The sequence below is a fragment of the Polyodon spathula genome, chromosome 6, assembly GCF_017654505.1.
Source record: "Polyodon spathula isolate WHYD16114869_AA chromosome 6, ASM1765450v1, whole genome shotgun sequence".
In the NCBI taxonomy this organism is placed as follows: domain Eukaryota; kingdom Metazoa; phylum Chordata; class Actinopteri; order Acipenseriformes; family Polyodontidae; genus Polyodon; species Polyodon spathula.
In genome coordinates this window covers 25,832,814-25,858,720 of record NC_054539.1, presented here as the reverse complement: position 1 = coordinate 25,858,720, position 25,907 = coordinate 25,832,814, and the positions used below count along the sequence as shown (strand labels likewise).

General features: G+C 36.9%; 2 protein-coding genes and 1 long non-coding RNA gene across 4 annotated transcripts in view; 2 read left to right on the top strand and 1 right to left on the bottom strand.

Annotated features, from left to right (window-relative positions):
- LOC121317067 overlaps positions 1 to 7,874 on the bottom strand; it is a 36,394-nt gene extending 28,520 nt beyond the window's left edge. The window contains exon 1 of the long non-coding RNA XR_005950477.1: positions 7,786 to 7,874. This is a non-coding gene — a long non-coding RNA (uncharacterized LOC121317067). The remainder of the gene's footprint in view (positions 1 to 7,785) is intronic.
- Positions 7,875 to 7,940: 66 nt separating this feature from the next.
- Positions 7,941 to 14,446, top strand: LOC121317066 (GDNF-inducible zinc finger protein 1-like). The gene is made up of 7 exons (XM_041252652.1): positions 7,941 to 8,115; positions 9,500 to 10,784; positions 11,226 to 12,200; positions 12,510 to 12,604; positions 12,944 to 13,111; positions 13,490 to 13,647; positions 13,836 to 14,446. The coding sequence occupies exons 2-7, from the start codon at positions 9,508 to 9,510 to the stop codon at positions 14,046 to 14,048; spliced, it is 2,886 nt and encodes a 961-aa protein (XP_041108586.1). The 5' UTR covers positions 7,941 to 8,115; positions 9,500 to 9,507; the 3' UTR covers positions 14,049 to 14,446.
- A 1,739-nt stretch (positions 14,447 to 16,185) lies between these two features.
- Positions 16,186 to 25,364, top strand: LOC121317065 (GDNF-inducible zinc finger protein 1-like). Of its 2 annotated transcripts, none has more exons than XM_041252650.1 (6): positions 16,186 to 16,346; positions 17,263 to 18,659; positions 18,845 to 18,939; positions 19,367 to 19,534; positions 21,021 to 21,178; positions 23,844 to 25,364. In XM_041252650.1, the coding sequence occupies exons 2-6, from the start codon at positions 17,272 to 17,274 to the stop codon at positions 24,384 to 24,386; spliced, it is 2,352 nt and encodes a 783-aa protein (XP_041108584.1). In that variant the 5' UTR covers positions 16,186 to 16,346; positions 17,263 to 17,271; the 3' UTR covers positions 24,387 to 25,364. The 2 variants fall into 2 exon arrangements, with proteins under 2 accessions (XP_041108584.1, XP_041108583.1); XM_041252649.1 differs by having other exon boundaries at positions 17,049 to 18,659.
- The last annotated feature ends 543 nt before the right edge of the window (positions 25,365 to 25,907 follow it).

The window sequence follows — 25,907 nt, the reverse complement described above, 5'->3', positions numbered from 1 at the left end:
AAAAACATTTCCAAACTGGATTACAGTTATCTGTCTGTTTCTTTCACGCACTGCATCACTCCTGCACCTGCTCCCACTCAGCCACTTTGTCACAAGAGCATACTGCCAATTATAAAGTGACATGTTTGCTTTTCCAGAAGTTACATTTTTTAAGTCAGCCGTTGGCCAAAAAAGGACTTACTGCCATGAAGTGTTTAGTAAATAATTAAACTAGAAACTCAGGCGTCTGGTGTTTATGTAACAGAACATTGTGTTAATCCTCTTGGTGCAGCAGAACTGCGCAAGTTAAGCATTTTAATCACCATTGAATAATAGGGTGTATCGTGTGTGGGAAATGCTTAGTTTCCTGACTCACAGTAAAAGGCAAGCAAAGGGAATATATATATATATATATATACACATACACACACCCATACACACACACAAACACACACGCATGTATTACTGAAAGTCACTGCTGCAGTTTACTGTTGTATTCTTAATAAACAGATTCATTCTGGGAAATGTTACTGGAGTCAGACTATATTACTCCAGAGGCATTTCCTAATTATTGTTCTTAATAATTGAATCATATTATTGTGTGTGTAGTGCCTACCTTAATTTTTTTCAAAAAAACACCCTACATAGGATGCACAAGCAGGCTATTTTACTATTAAAACTGTTGTGTAAACCCCTCTAGAAAAGATTCAATGTTGCCATGTAAAACGGAATTAGTATGCTCTATGCTAAGACAAAGTTTCTTTAGTTTCCTTTTTTATTATTATGATATACATCCAACCCACAGGGACTTAAACAATCCCTTGAAAATACTAATTGTATAAATACAGCAAATAGCTAAAAAGCACTTTGCTCACATTAAACTTATAAAACAATTACGATAAGCCACAATGAAAAGATGTTCTGCATATAGAAATCTTTATTTTACATGTCGTCATTAGCTTACTAAGACTTCTGATGCATTTATAGTTTCAGTAGATTTAAAGCATTGTAGAGTAGATCTAATTCTCTAGCCCATAAAAATAAAAAAAACATTCTCCTTGTTCAAAGTACGTTTTACGTTACTGTATTGGTGCTGATTTAGAAGTATTTTACTTTTTCAAAACAGTCCCTAATGTCCAAACTATGTGAGAGGCTGGCAGGCCTTATTTCCTCTTTGTTCTTTTACTACATTTTCTCAGGCACATAAAGTCTCTGCCGTTACATAATCAGACTTTTGGCATTGGCTTCATGTCTTTCAAGCTAATAGCAGTAGCAGTCCTGTGCCATTTCTTTTTCACAATTGAAGGATGTGTTTTCAGATTATAAACGCCAACCAGTCCCCAATGGAGTTGTGTGTGGTTTTTGCAAATAGAAAATGTTATTAAAATGACAGGTGTTGGTATATAAAAACCTGGTTTAGTTATTTCTTCACAAAAACCAAATGTGTTTTTCTGAAAAAAAAAAAGTCAGTTTTGAAACCTTGGCCTGTAGTTAGACAGTCTTTATGTCGTCCCCAATGGCTCACCAAGTAAAAGCTCTACTGTTTGGAGAAATGCAAATCCTGAGTCAAGGTAAAAGGCCAGTCCCAGCATTCTGACAATATTGCCTGGGGATCAATGGGGAGTGCAGCATAGGCCCGTGCGCTCCATGAGTTCTGGAAAGAAAGCTGACTGGAGCTGGTACGCCTTAGCATGCTTCATTGATCACTACTCTTCAGGCTCTTGCCTTTAGAGTTCAGTAGCTTGATAACATTTGTTGATTTGGTTCTGTGGGTGAAAACTGACAATTAACTTGACAGCAGGAACAGAGTTCGCCAGTTGATCCGTAGTCCTCCTGAGCGTATTGCATTAGGGAGGTGAAAAGAAGGTTGAAGAGAGGTATAAAACTATTGCGATTACAAATACTATACTAAATACTCTTTAAAGCAGATGAATAATTGCTGAAAGATTGGGAGTGGGACATTTGTCTACCATTTTACACCACTCATCACCTTCCTTTGTAAATACCTGAGTATCAATGAACACCAGTAAATATTCATCCTCATTTAAATATATGCAAAAGAGCAAGCCATCTCACAAGTACAATGGTACCCTGTAATAGGGACAGCAATAGGGAGTGTGGGTTATCCACTGACAGACTGACAGGGAGACACAGATTTTAGTTTACATGCTGCTTAGGCATGCAGGATTTTTTAAAAGGTAGTGTACACAAAAACAAAACCGTAAACCATGAACACAAACAGCTAATAAATAAAAGTTGCCCATGAACACGGCTATATGCTACTCCTTCTACCACTAGGGTCCCTCTTACACACCTTCTATACGATTGTGATTAAAAATCCCAAAACTAATCCCTGTCCTTTCCTAGACAAAATAATTGAACTTCCCCTCCTCTGCTACACAGGGGTCTTGAGTAAGAACTAGAACTTCTCGGCTGCTTACCAGAGTAAAGCATCATCTTCTTGTATGGATTCCCTGGTCCTGGCTCGGAGCAGGGAGGTGTGCTTGACAGCTCCTTTTTATTGCGAGATGCTCTGCTGGGACACATCCACCTGCAGGTTAGGGATCCGCAGCTGACTAATGCTCAGCTGCTTTTCCCCGCAACCAAAAACAGCAGGTTGCATGTTCCAGGCGCAGCATCTGACTACTTAATAAAATGAACACCCTAACACAAAAAAACGAAATGAAAAATAAACAAAACACTAATTGAACTATAAATACATACATGTACTGGGCCTTAGCTGTGCCACGTATCCTAAAATATCAAAGAACGGCAAGCGATTGGTGCAGGCATTTATTATATTATTTTATTCAGACCTCTGCTCATCATTTATCTTGGCTTAATGAGCTATCTTTTCAGAATTACACCAAATTATTAATTTACTACCAAAGCAGAACAACCGGTGAGTAATTTGTTCATTTAGCATACTGAAAAAACAAGACATTCAGTATACCTATATACTAGACATTCTATAGTTTAACATCACCAGAAATATATTATTTTTAAAAATGGTTTAATTCCTAGGGCATTACTATTATAATGGATGGAGATGCAGATGGATCACATTAGTTTACTGCAAAGCTACGTCTTAGTTGATGCTTATCTTGGCGAGAGCCGAGTTCAAATCAGCATGAAGTTCAACATCTACTCTCATGTAATGGAAATCATGGACTGTTAAACTTGTTTTGTTCGTTTTTCTCCAAGATAATTATGTAGTAACTAAAACCCAGCTGTTACATATTTCAGGGAGTTCAAGAAGCTTGCTTAAAACATATTTTATAAAGCTACAGTGCCCTCTAGTTTAATGGGATTGTATATGTTTTATTCAGGGGTGAAATTCTCAACAAAAAAAGTGCAGGTACTCGTATGCACAGACAATGTGAGTGCTAATGAATAAATATTTAAAAACTTAGACATATTGGTACACGATACATTTATAAATACAAAATAAGACATAAAAAATAACTTATCAATTATAACCAATTCACCATAAACAAAGAGCTGAAAATACTGAAAGCTTTGTACCCTCTGCTTGTATCACTCATTCATGTACTATAACACTATGCAGTAACTGCTGTAGAGAGGGAGTTTTGTTTCAAGATATCCTAAAAAAAAAAGATGATGTTATAAAAAATGGAATAAAAAAAACAACTGTGTGATACAAAAATGATACAAAAAGGTCTAAGTAAAACAATGCACAATAGGGGCTAGAATACCCCTCACGTGTATTATGTAACAGGCACTACTACGACTAATGATGTACTTGGCCATTTTAATCTCCACAGTATTCTCTGAAATCATGTTTCGAATATTTCTCCGCCACATTAAAGAAATTAATTATTACTTCATAGTAATGATAATTACTGTATAGCGCTGTTTTCACGTTGCACAGCTAAAGTCTTCAGTCGCTGATCAACGAATGAGCGCTGACACAAAGCAAATGGGCAGTTTTGTGACTCATGCCAAAATGAAATCTGATCAGAACGACAGCTCCGTCAATCAACATGCAGTGATTATACTGATGATAATGGTGGCCAACAGCAGCTAACAGAAGCAGTATGAGGAGACAAAATGCAAGCAGCACAAACTGCTGATTGAAAGTGCATTTGAGAAATGTGCTAATGGACTGTGTGAGTGGATGGAATGAATCCACGTTGGATGAAAAGCAGATTAAATAAGTCCCGGTACCCCGTACCGGTGAGTACCGGCAGAATTTCACCCCTGGTTTTATTGTTAAAAACACACAGTAAGGCAGGGTCATGAAACACAAACTAATTATTAGCCTGCCACGTGAGTTTTACCATTTTGCAGTGTGACATACATCTGTATAACTAATTTGAGACAATTACGTCAAACTTGCATTTGACCTAAATATAAAAATCACAGTCATTGAATGTTAGGGGCTTGCAGGTGGATTACATAAATATGAAGTGCAGCTTCAACATGTTTCTTTATACTTATAATAGGAAGCCCTGTTAAAAGAAAATAAGCATACTTAATACTTTATCTCTCAGAACACATACAGGCTTGTTGATAAAATCGTTTTATTTACAGACTGCAAACAAAGCAAGACGCTTTAGTAGTCATAATAAACTGCAGGCCGTTTGTGACCTTGGGCTAAAAGCTGGCACCTCCTGTATTGCAAATATTGCATATGTCCACACTTGTGGTTTCCACAATGCTCTCCTCGAAGAAGGATTATTTAACTGTATGGGGAGTAGAGTGCTGCTTTATAGTTCTGTAAGAAATGCATTTGAAAATATATATATATATATATATATATATATATATATATATATATATATATATATATATATATATATATATATAGTATATATAGTTAGTTAGTTATCATTCCTTTACATCATAATAGTTGGATCCATTTTGCAAAGTTCTAATTCCTTATAAAAATATAAACATACTATTTTTTCCCAATCCCATGAAACAATGAGTCCTTGAAAGCTTGTATGTTTCAAAGTTAACACTGTTTTTTTTTTTGTTTTTTTTTAATTACATTCCTAAAGTAAAAATGTCTGTACCACGATGTCTTGAAAAGGTCATTGGATACTGCCCCATTTAATTCTTACACATTTGACAGAGAAGGTGCCGATGGGCTACTTTGCATTCTAAACCAGTTTAAACACACCTACCGTAACACCCCTAAATGTGCAGTTATCTCAATGCAACCACACACACTATTGTGCCATATTACACATAATCATCCCTATATTATCTGTAAGACATTTTAATATGCAGTACTTTGATTAGTCAGATCTACAGGACTAGCTTGCTCCCCGAAGGAAAAGACACAAAGTCAACTACCATTCGACAAGACTAATATATTTATTTTTTAACAAAGCTGTATTTAACATTAATGTAATAAATACTCCTGTGTTTTTTGGGGTTTTTTTTTTACCCTTAACATAAGCCTTTGCTAATACAGAACACAATGTATAGCACAAATTATTTCCAGGGGTTGGTACAGTTTGGATGGTCTTTCCTCATGGGGTGAGCAGATTCTGTGTCTAGAATGATAACACACATCATGTAATCTTGATGTTGCATTTAATTTTAGATTACATATATTATATTACATTATTAAAATGATTTACTATATAGCGTGGCCTATTGGAATAGTAGTTTTCACAGTGTGTGCAGGTGCTTACTATGTTAGCACATTCAAATGGATGTACATAAAACAATCATCTAAACTATCTAAAACAATGTCAGTGTCGTTCTGACTACCTAGTCCCAAGGATCTCACAATACAACTAAATTATTAATCCTTCAGTAAAAATATGATTACTTATTACTTACACAAAAAAACATTTTAAGTTTCTGAAGAAGCGATTTACCTATGGGAAAGTATTTTTTTAATGGATACCCTTTCATTAAAAAAATATGGCTTATTTGTTAATCTATATATATATATCTATATATATATATATATATATATATATATATATATATATATACTATATATATATATCTATATATATATACATATATACACATATACACACCGTATGTACATGGGTAATGGTATATGTACACACACACATATATATATATATACACATATATATATATATATATTATAGTATATATATATGATATATATATATATATCCATAATATATCTATCCTATATATATATATATATATTATATATAGATATATATATATATATATACATACATACTATATATATATATATATATATATATATATATCTATATATATATATATATATATATATATATATATATATATATTAGTGCTGTGTAATTTCATATGCTAAGTCTTCTAATTACAGTTTTGCTATTGCCCTAACTTAGTGATTTTTTAAAACAGAACAGGATAATACCGTAAATATTGTTTAGAACTATCTCATAGTATGTAATAAAGTTATTTCCAATACATTTGACAATTTACCTATTTACATTTTAAATTGTGATCTTTTCAGTTCTCCCTCAAGTCTCTGAGGTTTTGTTTTACTACCTATTTACTGTAACACTATACAGTATTTTCTTTTCACAAAAGGCTAAAATAGTTTTTCATTTAAAATATTAACTTGGTGCACTGTGCCATCTAGAGGCATACGTGTGTAATTGTTATCTCACAGAAAGTTTAAAGTACTGTACACTGTTTTGAGTATCAAAAAGATTTTGAAATTTCTCAGATTCAAATATTTCCTGCAATATCAAATGGTACAAAATTGATGACCTATTTGTTCCAATTCATGCACTTATTCCCTAATAACATGCACATTTGTAGGTTTACTTTCTCTTTTTTTAATACATTTTATTTAAAATGTTACAGTATGACAGTTATCCGATTCAGGCTCAGTGTTTTGCATCAAAACCTTTTTTGGTGCAATAGGCCACGGCCTTCTGTCAGTAGACTTTACATTCTGAAAAAAATTATTACTAGAAATGTGCTGAAGACAATGGAATTAAAATGACTCAATTAAAGTCTGAACATTCAGTGCTAAAATTGTACAAGATTAAGATGCACTTTTCTTTGTGTGAGCAAATAATATTTTTCTAATTAAAAAAAAGAAAGAAAAAAGAAAGAAATTAATAATAGTGCAATGGTTGATTTGGCATGGAATTCGGTATAGATGCAGTGTGTGTTCAGCAATAGACTAAATCCAGCAGATACATCTCTATCCTAAAGATCAGTGGAAAGTATGTTCTCACGTCTTTTTTTAGAATGTTCCTTAAAGTAAAAAAGAAATACTTTTTGCACTATAGAATACAGAAACACCTAGCAATCCATCGACACGTTTAACCGACTGTCCTTCGACATTCACGTTCAGCCTCCTCTTCAGTATGTTTGCAATTATTTTGTACCAGTACAATAGAATAGCCTTCAAATGCTTAACAACGTGTTATTTTCATTTCTAATCTGGAACCAATGTGAGTTTGACAAATCTGTTCGTGTATTTCACAGACATGCCTCCAAACTCTCCAAAGTAGGGGGCGGGGAAGCTTCCAGCTGTTTACCTTGACCTACTGAGTATTATTAAGTTACTTCGAGTTTTGAATCATGCCTAATGCTAGGCAGTGTAGTCAGTGTATACCGTTGTGTCATGATAGCATTTATGAAAATTGCGAAACACGATCTCTACTTTAACAATATAATACAATATAAGCATTCCTAAATGCAAAATGATACAGAAAAAAAGACTTCGATTTTATGTTTAATTAATTCAATGAAATGTGTTATATACAACAATCTGCTGTTACAATCTGTGTATTTGTTATGTCGTAAATGTGAGCCCTAAACGGTTAATTTAATTACCTTGTTGTTTCTTCATATAAATTGATCATGACTGTTTTACATCAGACCAAGTGCCCCGGAAACCTTCAATGTGGGTTCTTGCGCGCCTCGGAACTGCTTTTTATACACACACGCCCACATAGTCTTGCATTGTTTACCTTCCAGTGTGGGTAGCGTAAGCTGTGGTAATACACGCGTGCACGCTAATATTGTGTAGCGTGGAAGACTAGTGTGCTTTCTGTGCATGTATTCAGATTTTTATGCCGTAATAAGTCGTGCATAAATCGCGTTGCCTTTTACCATCAGAAAACAAAGGGATCCCGGCCTACATAAGCAAAAAAAAAAAAACTGGTATGTTTGATACATAGTATAGATGAAGCGAACTAGAGTGTTTACTGGTCAGCTGGGTGGATACAGTCTTGCTCAAGATTCTGAAAGTACGATAAGTGATTATTATGAGGCGGTGTATACAGTAGTTTTGTCTCTGAGCTCTTAAAGTATAAGCGTGCTTTTAATTTTCGCGATCGTTAGAACGCTAAGGAATGTTAGTTTTTTTTTTTTTTTTTTTTTTAATTACCAAACCACTTTTACTAGTACATAATTCGCCACGTTAAACACATTTTACCACACTGGATCATGCCTTCTTTAAGCATTACATATACTGTACAACAAAGTAGTGCATAGTTAATTAATCATTACCCAAAGCCATGAAAATGATAAACCAGTCACATGACATAAAGATAAACTTACCTTAGCATACACTATGGAAACCTTCATTGAAAGAGCTATTTTTAATTGTTTATATTTTGTATGTGTTACATGTGCCTGCTCAGATTTAGAGAATACAGAACAACATGAAAAAAAGCCTTGACCTGTTAGACCACAGAGAAATGGTTGAATAAAGATAAAAAGGGCAGGGGATGGAGCACAAAAGGGCTAGATGCATAACATATTTTTGTTGGGGGCAGGGGTTGACAAGGTAATAAAGGAAACTGAATGTGCAAGGCAAGGGGCAAAAATATATTCTCATCTATGTATTTTTTTTTTCTGCAAAAATCACCAGCAACCCCTGCTCTTTCTTATAAATTGTAACTTACTAACCTGATAAGCAAGCTTTTTAAAATTAGTTTCACACCTTTTATCAGCGCTATTAATGTTATCTGTGGTCCACATTTTTTTTGTCAATATCTTTTAGTTCTTTGCTTTAAAAAACAAACAAAACAAAACAAAAAACAAAAACATGGAATTATAATAAACTTTTATAATATAAAAGACCTGCTTTTTCCTGGGCTGTATGTCAATTTCACTGCAATGACATACCTGCAATCATACTATGACCAACAGGACAGGAGCTGATTGGGCACCAGGAACCAGCAGAATTGCAGTCTTGCATTTTACATTAAAAAAAAAATAAAATAAGCATACAGCAAAGGGGGTTTCCTTCTGGAAATATCTGGAAATATGTTATGAATGAAAATTAACACCCAAGTCTGACTTACTGTGTCTTGTTTTAAAACCCAAATGGAAGCAAAGCTTAGGCAAGTCTGTTTAGGAATGCCTTACATCAGGGCTCTGGTGATGAGAGAGCTTTATTCTCATCCATGCATGTAGGCCTATACTACCAGGCTTCATAGAGTGGTGTCCCCATGTTCCCTCATCTCTACAGACATACAGCTATGGAGTTGACCAGCTAACCTGCCTGTGTCTTTTTATGTAACCTTTCTTTTATCTTCAGTCTGCAGGATGGAGTCCAGCAGGATCACCATGGAATCCAAAGTAGCTGCTTCCAACATGCTAAATGCTCTGCATTCTCTGTACCAGTTTGGTTACCTCTGTGACGTTACTGTCCAGACAGTGCAACAGGGGATCCATGAAGAGTTTTCTGCCCACAAAGCTGTATTAGCTGCTTCCAGCAATTATTTCCGGGAACTTTTTGTCAGTGAAGAGCTGTCAGTTGCCAAATCACCCACAGTAACCTTGCAGGACGTCTATACAGAAGACTTCACTAGCTTCCTTGAATTTGTCTACACTGCAAGAGTGCAGATCCAGCAAGAAAAGCTGCAGAGGTTGAAAGAAGTGGCTGAGAAACTGGACTGCAAAGATCTGTTGGAGGTTTGCAATGGTTTCATAACCAATGAGAGACAGGATTCAAAGCTACCATCCCCGCCTAGAGTAATGACCTTGAGGAGTAAAAGCCCTTGCTTAGGTCAGACTTCTAAAATTAAATCCTCAGCTATAACATTTATGCTATGTGACCAAACCCCAAAAAAGAGTATGCAGCAGATTAAACAAAAACACAAGCTCAGGAAAGAAGCATCTACAAAAGAGATAGGTGAAGATGTTGCCTCCTGCAATACTAAGACCTCTGTGACAAAGTCATCTGACCAGAATCAATCAAAGACAGAAGAATCTAAGGATGATGGTGGTGAGGGTGCTGGTGAATCTGATCAAAATAAAACAGGCTGCATAAAATGGACACCCCCCTTGGACTTGAACACCTGTATAGTTATAAGGAGGATCTCTGAGGTAAAAGAAGAGGACTGTGAAAGGAACACCAGTCTACGAAGGTCCCTTAGGAGTGCCTCAAGTTGGCTGAAGGAGACTTATACCTGTGATACATGCAATGAGACATTTAAGACAGTGAACAAGTATCAGGCACATATGGGCAAAGAGCATGGTATTAATGTTGTGGTCAAGTACAGCTGTGACTTGTGCACCCAACTCTTTACTAACCCTAAAAACTTCAGGCAGCACAAACTAACTGTCCACAACGATGAGCGACGCTACGCTTGCAAGTTGTGTGACAAGAGGTTTAAACGCCAAAAAGACATTAACGACCACATCAGAAAAGTACATGAGAAAAAACGGTCTCCTCAGGCTTGCCCCTATTGTGATAAGATTATCAGTTCTAAAGGTGGCCTTACAGTTCATATTCGTATACACACAGGAGAAAAGCCATACAAATGTGCGGCCTGTCCAGCCGGCTTTGCCCAGAAGTCCTCGTTCAACACCCATGTGAGGTAAAGTAACGGCCTAAAATGCTTTAACATTGCTAATAGCACAACTGTGTTTGGGTCTTTGTACATACAATAGGCATGTTCACAATATGGATATTGGCTTTTTCTTATTGTTTTCAACACTGTTTGCCTATATACTTGTCAAGGGAAGATTATTTTTTTGTTAGTGATAGCAATTGAAACTATTTTTTAGTCACAACTTGAGATTTAAAAATGGCTACAGGCTTATAGTGTACTCTAACTTTTTCAACATTAAGTAACTTATCAGAAAAACTGTCTCTTAGATACTGTTATTGATACTTAATAATAGTATATAGATACTTAATACTGTTATTTTATTAACTTGGTGAATGCTAAGATATGCAGCATTATTTTGCTGTTCTGTGGCTAAATTAAAATGCAGTAATTTTTATGATGTGCTAATTGCTGTTTATGTTCTTACAGAAACATGCACTTGTCTGGTATAGAGAGGAAGCCTAGACCTGTATACTGGAAGCTTGTTCCACCAAATGAGGATTCTGTTTTCGACAAGGAAGTCGGTAGTGACGGCAGCACCTGTAACCCATTGGATGGAAACACTTTAAACGCGAACTGCAATAAAAAAATGAAAAACGAAGAGCAGAAAAGCTTACCTAAAAATGTAGGAAAAAATAATATTAGGGAGAAGAGCAGCTTGCCTTTTAATAAAGCATCAACTGATAAAAAGCCAGGAAGCTCACCTAGTACAAAAAAATTGGGAAGCGAACGTGATGCAAAGGACAGGGTAGGAGATGATGCAGGGGAGCTGAATGAAAATGGTGTGAAGAGCGATGGATTCAACCAAGAACAAGTTGAAGAAACAGATGAGGAAGACGAGGATGAATATGAAGGAGTCGAAGCCTCCGGTGGTGATTCCGAATATGAGGAGTTCAAGGATGTGAACGGCAGTCAAATGAAAAGAAAATGCAGAGGCTCGAAACTAGGAGTCGGCATGGTTGTCAATCCCAACAAGGAGCAGTACGTTATCAAGTGCGATAAGTGTGACAAGCAGTTCACCTTTCGGAAGAAATTTGTGGCCCACTACGAAGAGGTACATAAATCCCTTCCGGAAAAGTTCTACAAGTGCGAGACCTGTGGCAAGTCTTTTGCCAACTACAGCTGCTGGAAGGAGCACCGGGCCTGTGTGCACTCCGATGAGAGGAAGTATGCCTGCACCCTCTGCAATGCCGCCTTCAAGCGGAAGCGAGATGTCCGCACTCACTACCTACGCAGACATGAGGGCCGATACAAGCGTCCTCTGTGCTCTGTCTGCGGCAAGATTCTGAGCTCCAGGACCGCCCTGGTGTTCCACATGAGGACTCACACTGGAGAGAAACCCTACCAGTGCTCTGTGTGCAACGGAAGGTTCGCCCAGCCATCACAGCTCAAGCTTCACGTAAGGTTAGTTTGCCTAAGGGGTCAGAGAGTGGCTTCCCTGTTCGAAGCGTAGCCACATGGTATGCAGGGGTAATAACTGGACAAACTAAATTAAATGCAATTTGTCTTAAATGTAATATTTTATCTGAAAAGTTCATGCTGTTAAAGTCTGTGATATAGTACCTCTATTTATTTGAAAAAATATGACAAGCGTGCACAAATGTGGATACAATCTCAGTTTCTGTAGTACAGTAACACAATTGTCTGTATATTTTCTTGAACTGATTAATGTAATTATACAGTATTTTTTTACAATCTTTTCAAACAATGCAGGTCCCACACTGGAGAGAAGCCTTATATCTGTGAGGTGTGTGGTTCTTGTTTTTCTGGCAAAAGCAAATTAGACATTCACCGAAGGACACACACAGGTACATAATAATCGTTTTCATATTCCCAACTTTTTTTAAGCTGTTATATTAATAACATAATTACATGCATGTCCCAAAATTATTCAATACAGTAGATAAAGTAATTTATTGAAACTTGAATTGTCCAATCTATTAAATTATTTGTTTTACAGTTGTGTGTACAGGTATATAAAACATTCAAGCAAATAGCCAAATAAAGAAGTTTCCATACTTAAGTGGAGCTTTATAGTAGAACGATTTGACAGATTTGAATGCAGTTTTTGTCAAAAGTAGCTTGTTTGATAATAAGAAATGTGTAAACTGTTCAGCTAACAAGAATGTATTTGATCAAATATCTAGGCGAGCGGCTGTACAAATGTGATATGTGCGGGAAGAACTTTTCCACTAAGCAATACCTGAAGTGTCACAAGCGATGTCACCTGGGAGCCAAGCCTTTCAAGTGTGAAGTCTGCGGTAAAACATTTGGCCTTCGAGCTTCGTTAGCTCAGCACAGTAAGGTGCATGCAGGTATGTTGAACAGTTTCCTTAAGAAAACGAATGCAAAAAAAGTAGGTTTAAGATGCTTAATGAGAGCAAAGTTGCATACACATTTTCTGTTTAATCAAGCGGCACAAAGTGACTATTGATGGTGTTAGTTGCACTTTGCATTTACTACATTTTTGCTAATAATATTTCATGACACATTATTTTGTCGATCAGTGATGGCTGCTACTGTTATACCAACGAGGTCCCTTTCAATCCTATTAAGTTTGAATGGTTTTTAATTTTACAGGGGTTTCAAATACGTCAGCCTTGTAGGGTGTTTTCTTGGTGAACTTGACTTCAAGAACAGAGGAAACAAGCAGAAAATAATAGCATTACATGTATTTCAATTTTTCTTCCCAGAAACCCGTCCATATTCCTGTGACCAGTGTGGGAAAACATTCACCCAGCAGGGGGCTCTGCGACGTCACCAGAGAATCCACACTGGGGAGAAGCCTTACAAATGCAAAGCCTGTGACCGGACTTTCACTGACATGTCCACTTTGAGAAGACATGTTGCGGTAAGTGCCATTTGCCAAAAGCATATGAAAGAAAACATGTAGATGACATTTGAATATAAAGTGATGTACGGACTTGAGGTTTTAGGTTTAATTGGAAATACTGCAACAAAATATGAACATGGTATTCTATTGAAAACACAATTTTGTTTGTTAATAATTATTATTATTTTTTTTTTTTTATGTTTTAGGTTCATGATCGGAAAGCAGATTGGAGGAGCTATGCAATTGATCTTACCACCAAGAAAGTTCACAATTGGTCCAAAATAGAAACATTAGGAGGGGCATGTATTGATGATAGCCCAGTGAATCACGATTTTACTGATATGCTCGAACAAGCGCATCAAGAACTGGAAAAACACAAAGTCAGAAAAGGCGCTGCGATTCCCAATGTTAGTTCTTAAGAAAGGGTTTGTAGTGTTTGCCAGCATGTTTAGTATTTAGTTTAGTAAAAAGTGTTTTAATGGCACATTATTTTTCTGCCAGATTTATGTGCCCTCACAAGCTTTCATAGAAACATTGGCAAAATAAGTGTTCCCACTATATGAATAACTATGTAAAGGATAGAGAAAATAAGGTGCTGTTGTCTTCTATGAGAAGGCAATCAAGGACCTTTAAATCAAAACACTAGTAGAAAATAATAAAGTACTGTATATATTTTATATGGCTATACTGTAGAAACATTTTTATTGTGCTGACATGTCAAAACATTACAGAACAAGAACTTGAAATAACAAAGGTTTTTTTTTTTTTTTTTTTTTTTATAAATCACGCACATTTACATTTGTGAGATATCAATCAATCAATTTTTATTTTATATAGCGCCTTTCATAGTGGACCACCATCACAAAGCCCTTTACAAGATGCAGTAACAACAAGAAAATCCATAATACTTTAAATACAGAGAAATGCATAATACATGCTATACAGCAAAAAAAAAAACCAAAAAAACAGATTGGTGCATAATAAATGAAATAGTAGCAGCAACACAGCAGTTAATAACAGATATCAGGCTTAAAGAGCATGAAAAGCAAGAGAGAACAAGTGGAGAGTTGATTTAAAGCGAGCGACAGTGGGAGTATCACACACCAAAGCTAAACCAACGTTCTCTAAGTGTGGTGCACTTTTGCTTGGGGATAACAAGCAGGCCAGAATGGGAAGACTTCAGCTTGCAGGCAGGGACATAGAGGGTCAGCAAGTTGAGGAGGTACTCAGGACAAACACACACACACTTTCAGCTGCTTTCATAGGTTTGTTTCTAAGTAGCACTTTAAAACTGTGATCTACTCTACTGAATGCTCGAAACTTGTAACAGATGGGCCCCTTGCCATGCTGTACTGTCCATACTGAATTGGAGGGTATATAGCTGAACCATAATTAAAACATATTTCTTTACATATAAATAGTTTCTAGTATGTAACCATCTTTCTCTTACAAACTAGAAATAAAATATCTTCACTTTTACTATAATAATGTATGTGTTTTATAAATATATGTATTCCTTCCTCCACTTTGTCTTGTAGTGGTAGTAGGGTTTGTCAGGTTGTAGAATTAGGAATGCAGCCCCTTTGACATCTAGTAACCCAGATTCATAAAAAAAAAACTTTAGTTGACAGAAAAAGATAGGGATCATATTTTAGTTTCAGCAGACACAGGAATAATCTTTCTCACATTTTGAAATCTTCCAATGACAGCTCCTGCAAAATAAAAAAAAAAAAAAAAAAAAAAAAAAAAAAAAAAAAAAAAATCTTGGAACTAATTAAAGCATACATCATTTTGGTTAGTTATTATAGAATTTAACTTTTTTCTAAAATATACACATAATTGTAATGCATACAGTTATTGTGTGTGAGAAACTAATATGAGTCTGCTTGTGTCCTGATTTAGAGTTGAGTGTGCTCATAGCGATTGTGTACAGTAGATAAAGCATCTTCAAATCAAGAGAACAGTGGAAAGTGAATGTTAAATCAACCAATATACTGGCTGCATTGAATACTTTCACACAATGACAGAAAACATTTTTAACACAAATTAATACATTATATAGGACACTGTATTTCCCAAATTATTTTTTTTTTAAAAGTCTGGCTTAATAAAGCTTATCTTAGCCAAGAACAGATCAAATGTTTAATGAATATGAAACTTTATTTCATATACAACGTTGATTTATAGCCCCCCCTCCCGCACTGACATTTAGTTTACACTCCTGTTGTTTTACATACAATGGCATACACCCTTCTTCCTCATTAAAGGCATCAAAACTTCAAAAATGTGAACTAAACAATGTAGTACTCTTTTCATAGTTTGTCTACTAATGATTCTAAAACAATAAGCGAAAGGAAAGGTATGGCATTTTTATTTAAACAAGTGAGTCCCAGATTTAAATTATCCCCATAATTTACAGTTCTTTTGTACGCAGAACGTGCTTTGATCAGTCAGTTATATGGCTGACATAATCAACCTATCCTTACATGACACAATTGTTATAATATACACGTTGCGTCTGACTTCTTAATTTGGACTCCCTGTGCTATCTCGAGGGCCGCCATTACGGAGGTAGTCGCAGCCTCATTCCTATGTCCAACATGGCCGCCCCGTATTAAAAGAATCACTGAGCGCTGTGAGTGCGGACAGATTTTGCTCGAAATGCACTGCATCGCCTTGCTGCAGATTCTGATGGTTGCCATTTTACCGAGCTTACGGTAAGGAAGTGCCTTTTCAACTATAATAGATAACAATTGTTTGTATTACCGGGGTGGTATTCCTTAAACACAGCAATGTTGTTCGGTATAGACGTATATATTTGTTTTAGGTAGGATTGCAGATTTTAGAAAGTTGTAAACAGTAGCACAATTTGCAACGAAAGATGTGTGTGTGTATATATATATATATATATATATATATATATATATATATATATATATATATATATATATATATATATATAGAGGCTACATAGAAACTACAAATGTGAGGGAATACCTCCCATAGATTAGGACCTCCATGTTTCCTCGCTAGATATACAGACAGGGCTGCTTGCGTGCGTTTACTGTAATGTACAAGCACAGAAACTACGACTGCATTTCATTTGTTGAGTTGTGGGAGTTACAGTGTGTCGATGCTTTCTAAATTGCACTGTAGGCGACAGTCGTTTATCTTGCCAGTAATTTAGAAAAATTGACACTGGTTAAAAATTATTCTGAACAATTAAAATAAGTGTTTTTTTGCAGCGAGTATAAGGCAGGTAGGGTTATTAAAGTACACTTTTCTCCCAATTATTGTGTAGTTCAAGTTATTTTGACGTGTATTTTAAGGCTACCATGTCTCACACTCCTGTTTCGTTTATGTTAATCTAATCAGTGTATGTTTACTGCATTTGTTTTTTTTTTTACTGTGCTCTCCAGATCATGACGTTTTAGAAAGAGGACCATATTGTTTATATTCATCAGTTGCTGGGAACAGAAGCATCTAGCCCTTTGAAACCTGCTTGTTAATAAAGCCAGCTAAATAGGTTGTGGTTATAAATGACATCTTCATGCTCTATTCAGTTTGGGAAGCAAAATTGAAACTGTTCAATCGGTTGAGTGGTTTTTGTTTTTGTTTTTTTGCTGCCAAAAGGGAAAGAATATGAACTACGCTGTCATTGAGCTGATATCAGGTGCTTCCCCTGAAGCCTTACTGAATGAGCTGCACAAGCTGAGGCTCTTGGGACATCTCTGTGACGTGACCATACAGGTGGAGCACCAAGGTGTCACTGAAGAGTTTGAGGCACACCGGCCAGTACTGGCAGCAGCCAGCAAGTACTTCAAAGAACTGTTTCTTGGTGAGAAAGCTGAGAATGGGCCTGTGGCCAAAGTTTGCTTGCAGGACATGCAGGCTGCAGATTTTGCTTCCTTTTTGGAGTTTGTGTATACTGCTAGAGTGGAGGTTGAAGAAGACAGAGTTGAAAAAATACTAGAGGTGGCTAAAGCACTGGAGTGCTCTGACTTGGTGGAAACCTGTAACCAAGTGGAGAATATTGTTAGTAGGCCATCACATTCTGCTGTGCAGAATCCACAAGAAACACCAACTGACAGAGGTCCTCCAGATAAACAAGTCAAAGCAGAAGGTAACTTCCAGCCTGTTTGCTCAGAACTGTTAATACATTTAGATGCAAGCAGCAAGGGTGGCATAAAAAAAGGTGTGCAGAGTGGAAAACCAGCAAACAAAGCAGAAAGGAAAAAGGAAGCCAACAAGGCTGTTCAAGCAAAGAGCAGAAGAGCCAGCACAAGATTAGCAGGGCGTAAGGTATTTGTGGACATTCCAAAAAAGAAGTACATGAGGAAACTAAAGGAAGAGCAAAGGGCTGCAGAACAAACTTCAGAAGTGGAGAGCTCTGCAGTAGAGCAGTCCACTCCTGATGCAGAAATGAAAGAGCCACAGAATGGGGAAGAGGTGGTTCAAGAAACAGGAGTTCAGGCAGAAAGTGCCCAGGAGAAAAACATTCCTGATAATGATAAGCAGGATGTTGTTGAGAGAGGGTGCAGTGACTATGACTCTGAGGTGGAGGAGGACCACCCAAAGGATTTGGAAGAAAGCAACAAGGACAAAAGTGAGATGTTCAGATGCGATACCTGCCAGCGTGATTTTCAATATGAAAAGAGCTACTTGAAGCACATCCAGTTAAGTCATGGCATTATCCCGGAAATTATCTATCGCTGTGACACCTGCAACCAGACCTTCGCTAATCGCTGCAACCTAAAAAGCCACCAGAGACATGTCCACAGCAACGAACGCAACTTCCCTTGCGAGATCTGCACCAAGATGTTCAAGAGGAAAAAAGATGTGAAGAGGCATGTGCTCCAGGTGCATGAGGGGGGTGGAGAGAGACACATGTGTCCACAGTGTGGAAAAAGCTTGAGCTCTAAAACTGCCCTCAAGCTCCATGAGAGGACTCACACTGGAGATAAACCTTATGAATGCCCAGAGTGTGAGACCAAATTCTCCCAGCCCTCTGCGCTAAAGACACATAGGAGGTAAGGTGAAGTAAACTGGGTCACTCAAATGAGGTGTGTAGGGTGGACTGGCTAAAGGGGAGGTAGGATTTAATGTGAAGGTTAGCAAGTAAAATGTGTTATTCTTTGCATTTAATAAAGTGTAGCGCACTCTATTGAATTGGTGACTGAAACAAAGATTGCTCGTTTCATTGTATGTCCCACAGAATTCATACCGGGGAAAAACCTTTTATTTGTGATGAATGTGGCGCGAAGTTCACACAAAATCATATGCTAATATACCACAAGAGATGTCATACAGGTAAGTTACTCATAAAGGTGCTGTTTTAATCTTTTTTTCTGAAACTACTAATTTATTACAACTGTAAACCATGTATACAAATTAATTGTATTTTACCAGGCTGTATATTCTTGGTATATAATTTATTAATATTAATAGAAATACAATAGTTGCTGAGAGTGGTAAAAAGTCACACTTTTACAACATGTAAAAAAAGTACAATTTTGAGGTGAAGAGTTTGGTTCTGCTTGTTAGATGTGGAACAGCGAAAGGTTTTTGGAATGAGTCATCGAGTAGACTGGTTTTGACAAATCGGATTGTCCAGGTCTGTTTGCTCTCAAAAAAATGTTAGATTCCTACGTCAGTAAAAAAAACCCCAGCAGCGAAATACCCCACCCAAATACCCCCCCCCCCCCCCCCCCTTTTTTTTTTTTTTTTTTTTTTTTAGGGGAGAAACCTTTTATGTGTGAGATCTGCGGGAAGAGTTTTGCTTCCAAGGAATACTTAAAACATCATAGCCGAATCCACACGGGATCAAAACCGTTTAAATGTGATGTCTGTGCCAGAACATTTGCACAGAGAAACTCACTTCACCAGCACCTGAAAGTGCATACAGGTAAGGCTGCCCACGTACGTGAAATGACAATATTATGAGAAGTTGCTGGACCCTAATTGTATATTATAACTAGGGCTTCTGTTTTTCAATGTTTATTAATTTTATTTTTTGGTCAGACACAGCAGTGAGTGTTGGCACGCTGTACAGGCTTACAGATTGAATAAACAACACAGGTGCTGCCACTAGGGTACCAGCAGTGGTAGCCCTAGTGTCAGATTTAATAAAGAAAAAACAAAAGCTAATAACTAAGTTTGCCACCCACACGAATGCAAGCCCCACTAAAAGAGACATCCTGCTCCAGGAACCTACTACACTACAAAACCCTCGCTATACTGTTGTTGGGGTCCACATCCTCTAAACTAACCTATTGCTGTTGCTCCTGAAGTCCTGGCCTCTCAGGGACTGGGTCTTTGTGATGGTTGTGGCTGGGCAGTTCATTCACAGGCCCCTTCTTGCAGTTGAAGGGATCTGTAGTAGTTATTCTGCGGAGCAGATGCTCTCCTCCTCAATGTAAACAAAGTAAGCTTTCGCTCAGCGCCCGCCTGTGTAACCATGGCCATACAGTAGCCTCGAGCTTTGGCGCAGATGCTTTTTGAGCTACACCTAGCAACGTGTCTCCTGTTGGGCATATCAGCTGCTTCCATAAAGGCACACATCCATGCAGGAACCGGTTACAGGACCCTGCATGTCACAGTTACTTCCCAAAATTCTTGGGTGTTTTTTTGTTTTTATTTTCCTGGCACAATATGTGTATTAACTCGACAGTACTTGCACACTAGTACCTTCTTTCCTTTGCTATCAACTAAATCATTATGGTCGTGGGCATAAGGTATTTTTTTTTTACATTTTTCCATGATTTTTTTTTTTTTCTTTTAAATCCCACGAGTGTGTAAATCATCCCTATCTCACTGGAATGTAGTTTTAAAGCCTGTGAGCAAGAACAATCTTCATGTTGTTTTAAATCTTGTGTGTACAATCCTCCCTGTCTGTGGAGTTTCCAGAAATGTAGGACTCTGCTGCCACTCTATAGCTGGGGTGAGTTTAAGGTTTTCAGAACAAATCAATGCTTGATACAAGCCAGGAAGGAGGGACATTGCATAACTAACTAACTGCACTGGGAAATGGATGCAGTCAACATGAATGTACTATTTTCCTGGTTTACTGGAGATACAGGTGTGTGTGTTTTTGTTTTTTAATATATCTTTTTTGGGGGGGGGGGGGTACCAGTGTTTTTTAGTTAAAACAGAAAATCAGAAGCCCTATAAAGTATAATCTGATACCTCTGTACTGTGCTACTGCTAAATTAGACCAATTTCAGGAATTTGCTTTTTGTTTTTTCCTTCCTTTTTTAATTAGTAAATTATTGCTAAAAACCAAGAATGGTGTATTACTGTATTAACCACACTTTTGCTACTTAAATGTAACCAGGCAAGTCGCTTAGCTGTTTTGCTTAGTATAAACTCTGAACTCTGTCTTTGTAATGTAGGTGAGAGGCCATACTGCTGTGATCAGTGTGGGAAGCAGTTCACTCAGCTCAACGCCCTGCAACGACATCACCGCATTCACACTGGGGAGAAGCCCTACATGTGCAGGCTGTGTGGTCGAAAGTTCACTGATAAATCCACAGTTAGAAGGCATACTATGGTAAGCAACAGTACTACTGCTTTATTTTTTCATTCTTTACAGAATATATATAGGAATTGTTGAAGGGTAAATATTATATTTAGAATGTGGTTTTTTTTTTCATTTAGTTTTATATAGTGATTGAGGTTGTAATAGTGCAATAAAAAGCACTTTTGTACTCAAATGTTTTTTTTTTTTTATCTCTAACTATTTCAAAACTGCAGATAAGATCAAAGTAGTATTTGATTTAACATAACAAAGTAATAATCTGTCATTTAAAATGTAATTGTAATCTACTGTTTTCCATAATTTATGTGCTGTAAATTGGTGTACAGTATATACAGCCCCATTGTGCTCTGCATACACGTGCAATTAGTTATGCCTCAGTAATTGTAATTACCTGTATAATTACAATTACACAAGTAACAAATAGCTACACACATTAACATGTTTATTCTACTCAGCAGTGTACACACAAATATAGAAACATACTATAACGTTATTTTAAACAAATGGGGTCACTGAAAGTGGCTGAAAATACAAGAAAAATGTTTGCTCATTGTAAAACACAACATGGAACTGTGAATGATTTTAAACTTGGAAATTCCTGTAATTGAACTGTAATTGATCATTTATATTGTAATTACAATAAAACAGAAATGCAGGTATGCCAAGGTTCAGCGACAGTTGCAGTTACATTGTGGATTCATACTTTCAGTATTCTGTGACATAGCCTGGACTCGAACCTGTGATCCCCAGACTATAGGGTACATCCTGCACTCCAGGTGGAGCGCCTTTACTGGATGCGCCACTCGGGAGCCCCATGTTTAATGCGCATTAGAAAATGATTACGCACGTTAAGCCAATCAGCTTCTAGTTCTAGCAGGCTGCTTTCAGATGGTAGATGCCTGCTGGAACATCACAGCATCAGCTGTTAATTTAAAATCAATTTGCACAAGTGCTGACCTTTTTTTCTTTTTCATTTTCACTTGCCGTAATGAAAGCTCAGTTCACATTGGCCAGCAAGTACTAAACAGACACAATTGGTCGAAATTAATTTTATTATCCAACAAAACCAGCCAAGCAACACTTTGCATCGACGAAAGCAACCAGTCTTGTACCTGCAACTTCCAAATTAGTCAATCGCAGCCTGTCTGCCTGACTGGAGCGCGGTATCTTTCAACAACAACAAACTGAGGCAGACAATTCAGTAATATAGCTCTGTTCAATTTCCCTCGCACTCTCTACCAAGAGAAACAAAGGTTAACCCTTATAAGGACATGTTGGAAAACTGTTTCCTGGTAACCTGGGGTCAAACCGGACATCAGCAATAAAACATAACTAACAACGGGAGTAAATGAATGAATGAATGAAAATGTGGATATGAACACCTTATTTGGCTTTTCCATTACCTCTAGCCATCGTTTGGTATAATATGTTGTTTATGCTATCCATAATGGATAAGATGCCCAATGTGCACAGTTGTCTCCTAGCAAGTGAAGGCACCACTGTATTCTGGATGTTGTAGTTTATTCAAGAAACATGTCACAGGCATGTGAGATATAATTGGAAAGCCCCAAGCCTCCTCTTTCATTTGGTATTGAACTGTGTTCCTAGGTCTTTCCGCTTGAGTTACAGGCACTTGAACACACCTACCGATTTGCTGAGCACCACAGCACTGGAGCACTGAATGAGGGGGTGGTAGAAAGTACACATACGGGCATGCCTGACCTCAGTGGAAAGTGCAAAGCCTGCACTTTTAAATGACATTGAAACTGGAACCCTATCTGTTGAAGCGACAAGTAATAGGCAACAAACGAAACTTAGGAGCTGACTCATGTCATGTGACTTAAGCCTTGGTTTAGGTTTGCTGTAGTTTCGCTTAGGAATGTCTGTTCAGGACACACGATATATCATTGGAAAGCTCTAATTCTGTACTTTCAAACAAACCAGGAAGCTAGCTATTACGGTGCCTAAGATATTCACTCGAAAGTCAGGCCCATTGATACACTGCGCCTGGGGTCATAAGGGGCATACAATAATAATAAAAAAAGAAGCTTTCGTGCGTAACTCAAACAAAACATTTGCTAGCAGATGTTGAGAAAGATGTCACATCGGAGCAAGCAGACTCGCATTTTTGGTAACTTCACTTAATCTCCCTGTTGTGTACATCAAGTGGTCTAACTTTTGTACGTTGCAATTGACCCACAGTGTGTTGATGAATGTGGCCAAAATGCTTGTCCTGTTGCTGAGGCTTTTGACTAAAAGTATATAGACAAACGAAAGTCAAGTCAAAGCCATTTATCAACACTAATGTGTTCCTGTCCATCATGACTGTCTACTTCTAAACTGAAGATAGTTAGCTATATGACACAACTTTTTCAACATTTTATAACATTACACATCATAAAAAATAACCCATCAGGACCTTAACATTTGTATCATACAGTGCAGGACCTTAACATTTGTATCATACAGTGACATGCATATTGTGATGTGTGTTATTTAAGCTCTGTTTAACTGTACTATACTATGCAAAACAGCTCAGCAACTTGCCTGGTTTACATTTAAGTAGCAATACCCACCTAAAGGTAGGAGAGTATTGTAAAGCTTGGATACTTCTGATTGTTACTATGGGAAGGCTTACTTTATCTGATATGAATATAAATGTTTGTTTATTTAACAGATCCATGATAAAGAAACACATTGGAAAAACTTCCTGGTCATCCTCGATAGCAATTCCAAAAAAGATCCCAAAAGAAGGATGAAACAAGGTGACCAAACGCAGTTTTCAAAACTACAGGAAGAGTCTTGTTCTGAAAAGAGTGAGGATAAAACTGAAGCAGCCCCAGAAGAAACTAGAATAGAGCCCGAACAAGTGCCTTCTGCCACTGACTGGAACTCAACCGTTCCAGCAGCCATCACTTTGGTTAGTCAGGGAGCCTCTATAGCCACTGCATTGAGTGGTTTTACTGTGATTCACACAGATGCAGCTCCGCATAACCTACAGGCAATGGTAAATATAGAGCACATTGGTGAAACTGATACTCAAGTGGTATCGCTGGACAATCAAGTCAGCATTACTGTTCCTGTCTGCATACCTGTCTCGAGTCATATTGACAATATTTTGACTCCGTCATCCACAACCGTGAAGGAGCCAAGCAATACAGATGTCCCCATGCCATCAGAGGAGCCCCAGCTAACTATGATGCATAATGTCAGTGTTTAAGCCGTGGAAGGTAATGCTGAGAATGTAAATGCCATTGCCATTGCACCCCCAGAAATGTAAAACAAGGACATGCATGACTATAACTCTTTGTTGCATTTCTTTTTGCAAACTGTGACTGGTGTGAGGAGGAAGTCTCACCTGTTACAGCTGATATGTTATTCAGTGTAAATATTCTAAATTGCTGACTCAAATCATTTGATACAGACTTCCTTTCTGTCTTGATTTTCACAAGCAGTGTTGGATAATAATAATAATAATAATAATAATAATAATAATAATAATAATAATAATAATAATCACATAGGAATGGTGCTGTTTCTAGAGTTAACATACAAGAAAGCTCTTGTTTGAGTTTGTCATCCTACACGCCAGTATAGACAGTGGACAGTTAATCCTCTCAGATTTTTAAGCAAGTGGTTCAGTGTAGCTTTTAAGTCACTGCAAACAAATAAAATAATGAGCACATGGGTTTGGGTTGAGTAGCAGTTCAGAAAATAACATTTATGCCAGACCAGCTTAAGTATTAAGATTTAGTATTGTACTTTCAGATCAGAAAAAAAACAAATATATATACACACACACACATATATATTATCTCCATATATATGTATCTCCCGATTTTTAAAATAAACTAAAATTACATCTTTTAAGTGTGTTTCAAATCCAGGTTTGTTGTATTTTGTAACTTGAATTTAGTTTGACAGTTTTCATAAAAAAAAAAAAAAAAAAAAGCAGAATGGCATTTATAAGCATGGTTAGCAAACACTGCAGAATTGTGAAGCCTTGACCAGTATTGCAAGAATTCTGTCAATGCCAAACTTTGGTGTATTTCAATATATTAGTATCAGCAATAATTAATTAATCAGTTTTCAGGTGGACTTTTCATATCTGCAATGTGTATCATATGATACATAGCTTTCATTGTAACATTTCATTTCAAAGAAGTATTAATTATAATCATAATGTTGTATTCATTTTGCTTTCAAATAAATTTCTTTAGAACAATGAAAAATCATAGATTGGTTATTTCAGGAGTGTCAAACTCCAATTCAATTTTGTTTTTCTATGTAGCTCTCAATTAACTTACTTAATTATTTGTTCAATTGGACATGGTAAATTTGTCCAATTAATCAAATAATTAGACCAATTAAGCAACTGGGAGCACGGGATGGAAAGAAAGGCAGAAGAAACTGTAGCCCTCCAGCAACTGAATTTGGCCCCTGGATGATTTGCTTAGTACTAATTATTAAAATAATAATAGCTAGTTATTAAAATAGGTAGTTTTCAGTTTATCAGTTACTTTTCTTCTAAGGTTCAATTGGGTGGTCAATGTTAAACTTTGCACATTAGTAACTTTTGGCGGGGTTAGCTGGAATTGCCCACAGATTTGCATGTTCCATTGACTTGCAATGTTGTGAAAGCGTGGAGAATTTCATGATGCCACCTTGTGCAGTTAACGAGATCTGGATACCCGTTATTTAGTAAAAGTGTTTTTTTGTTTGTTTGTTTTGTTTTTATGCA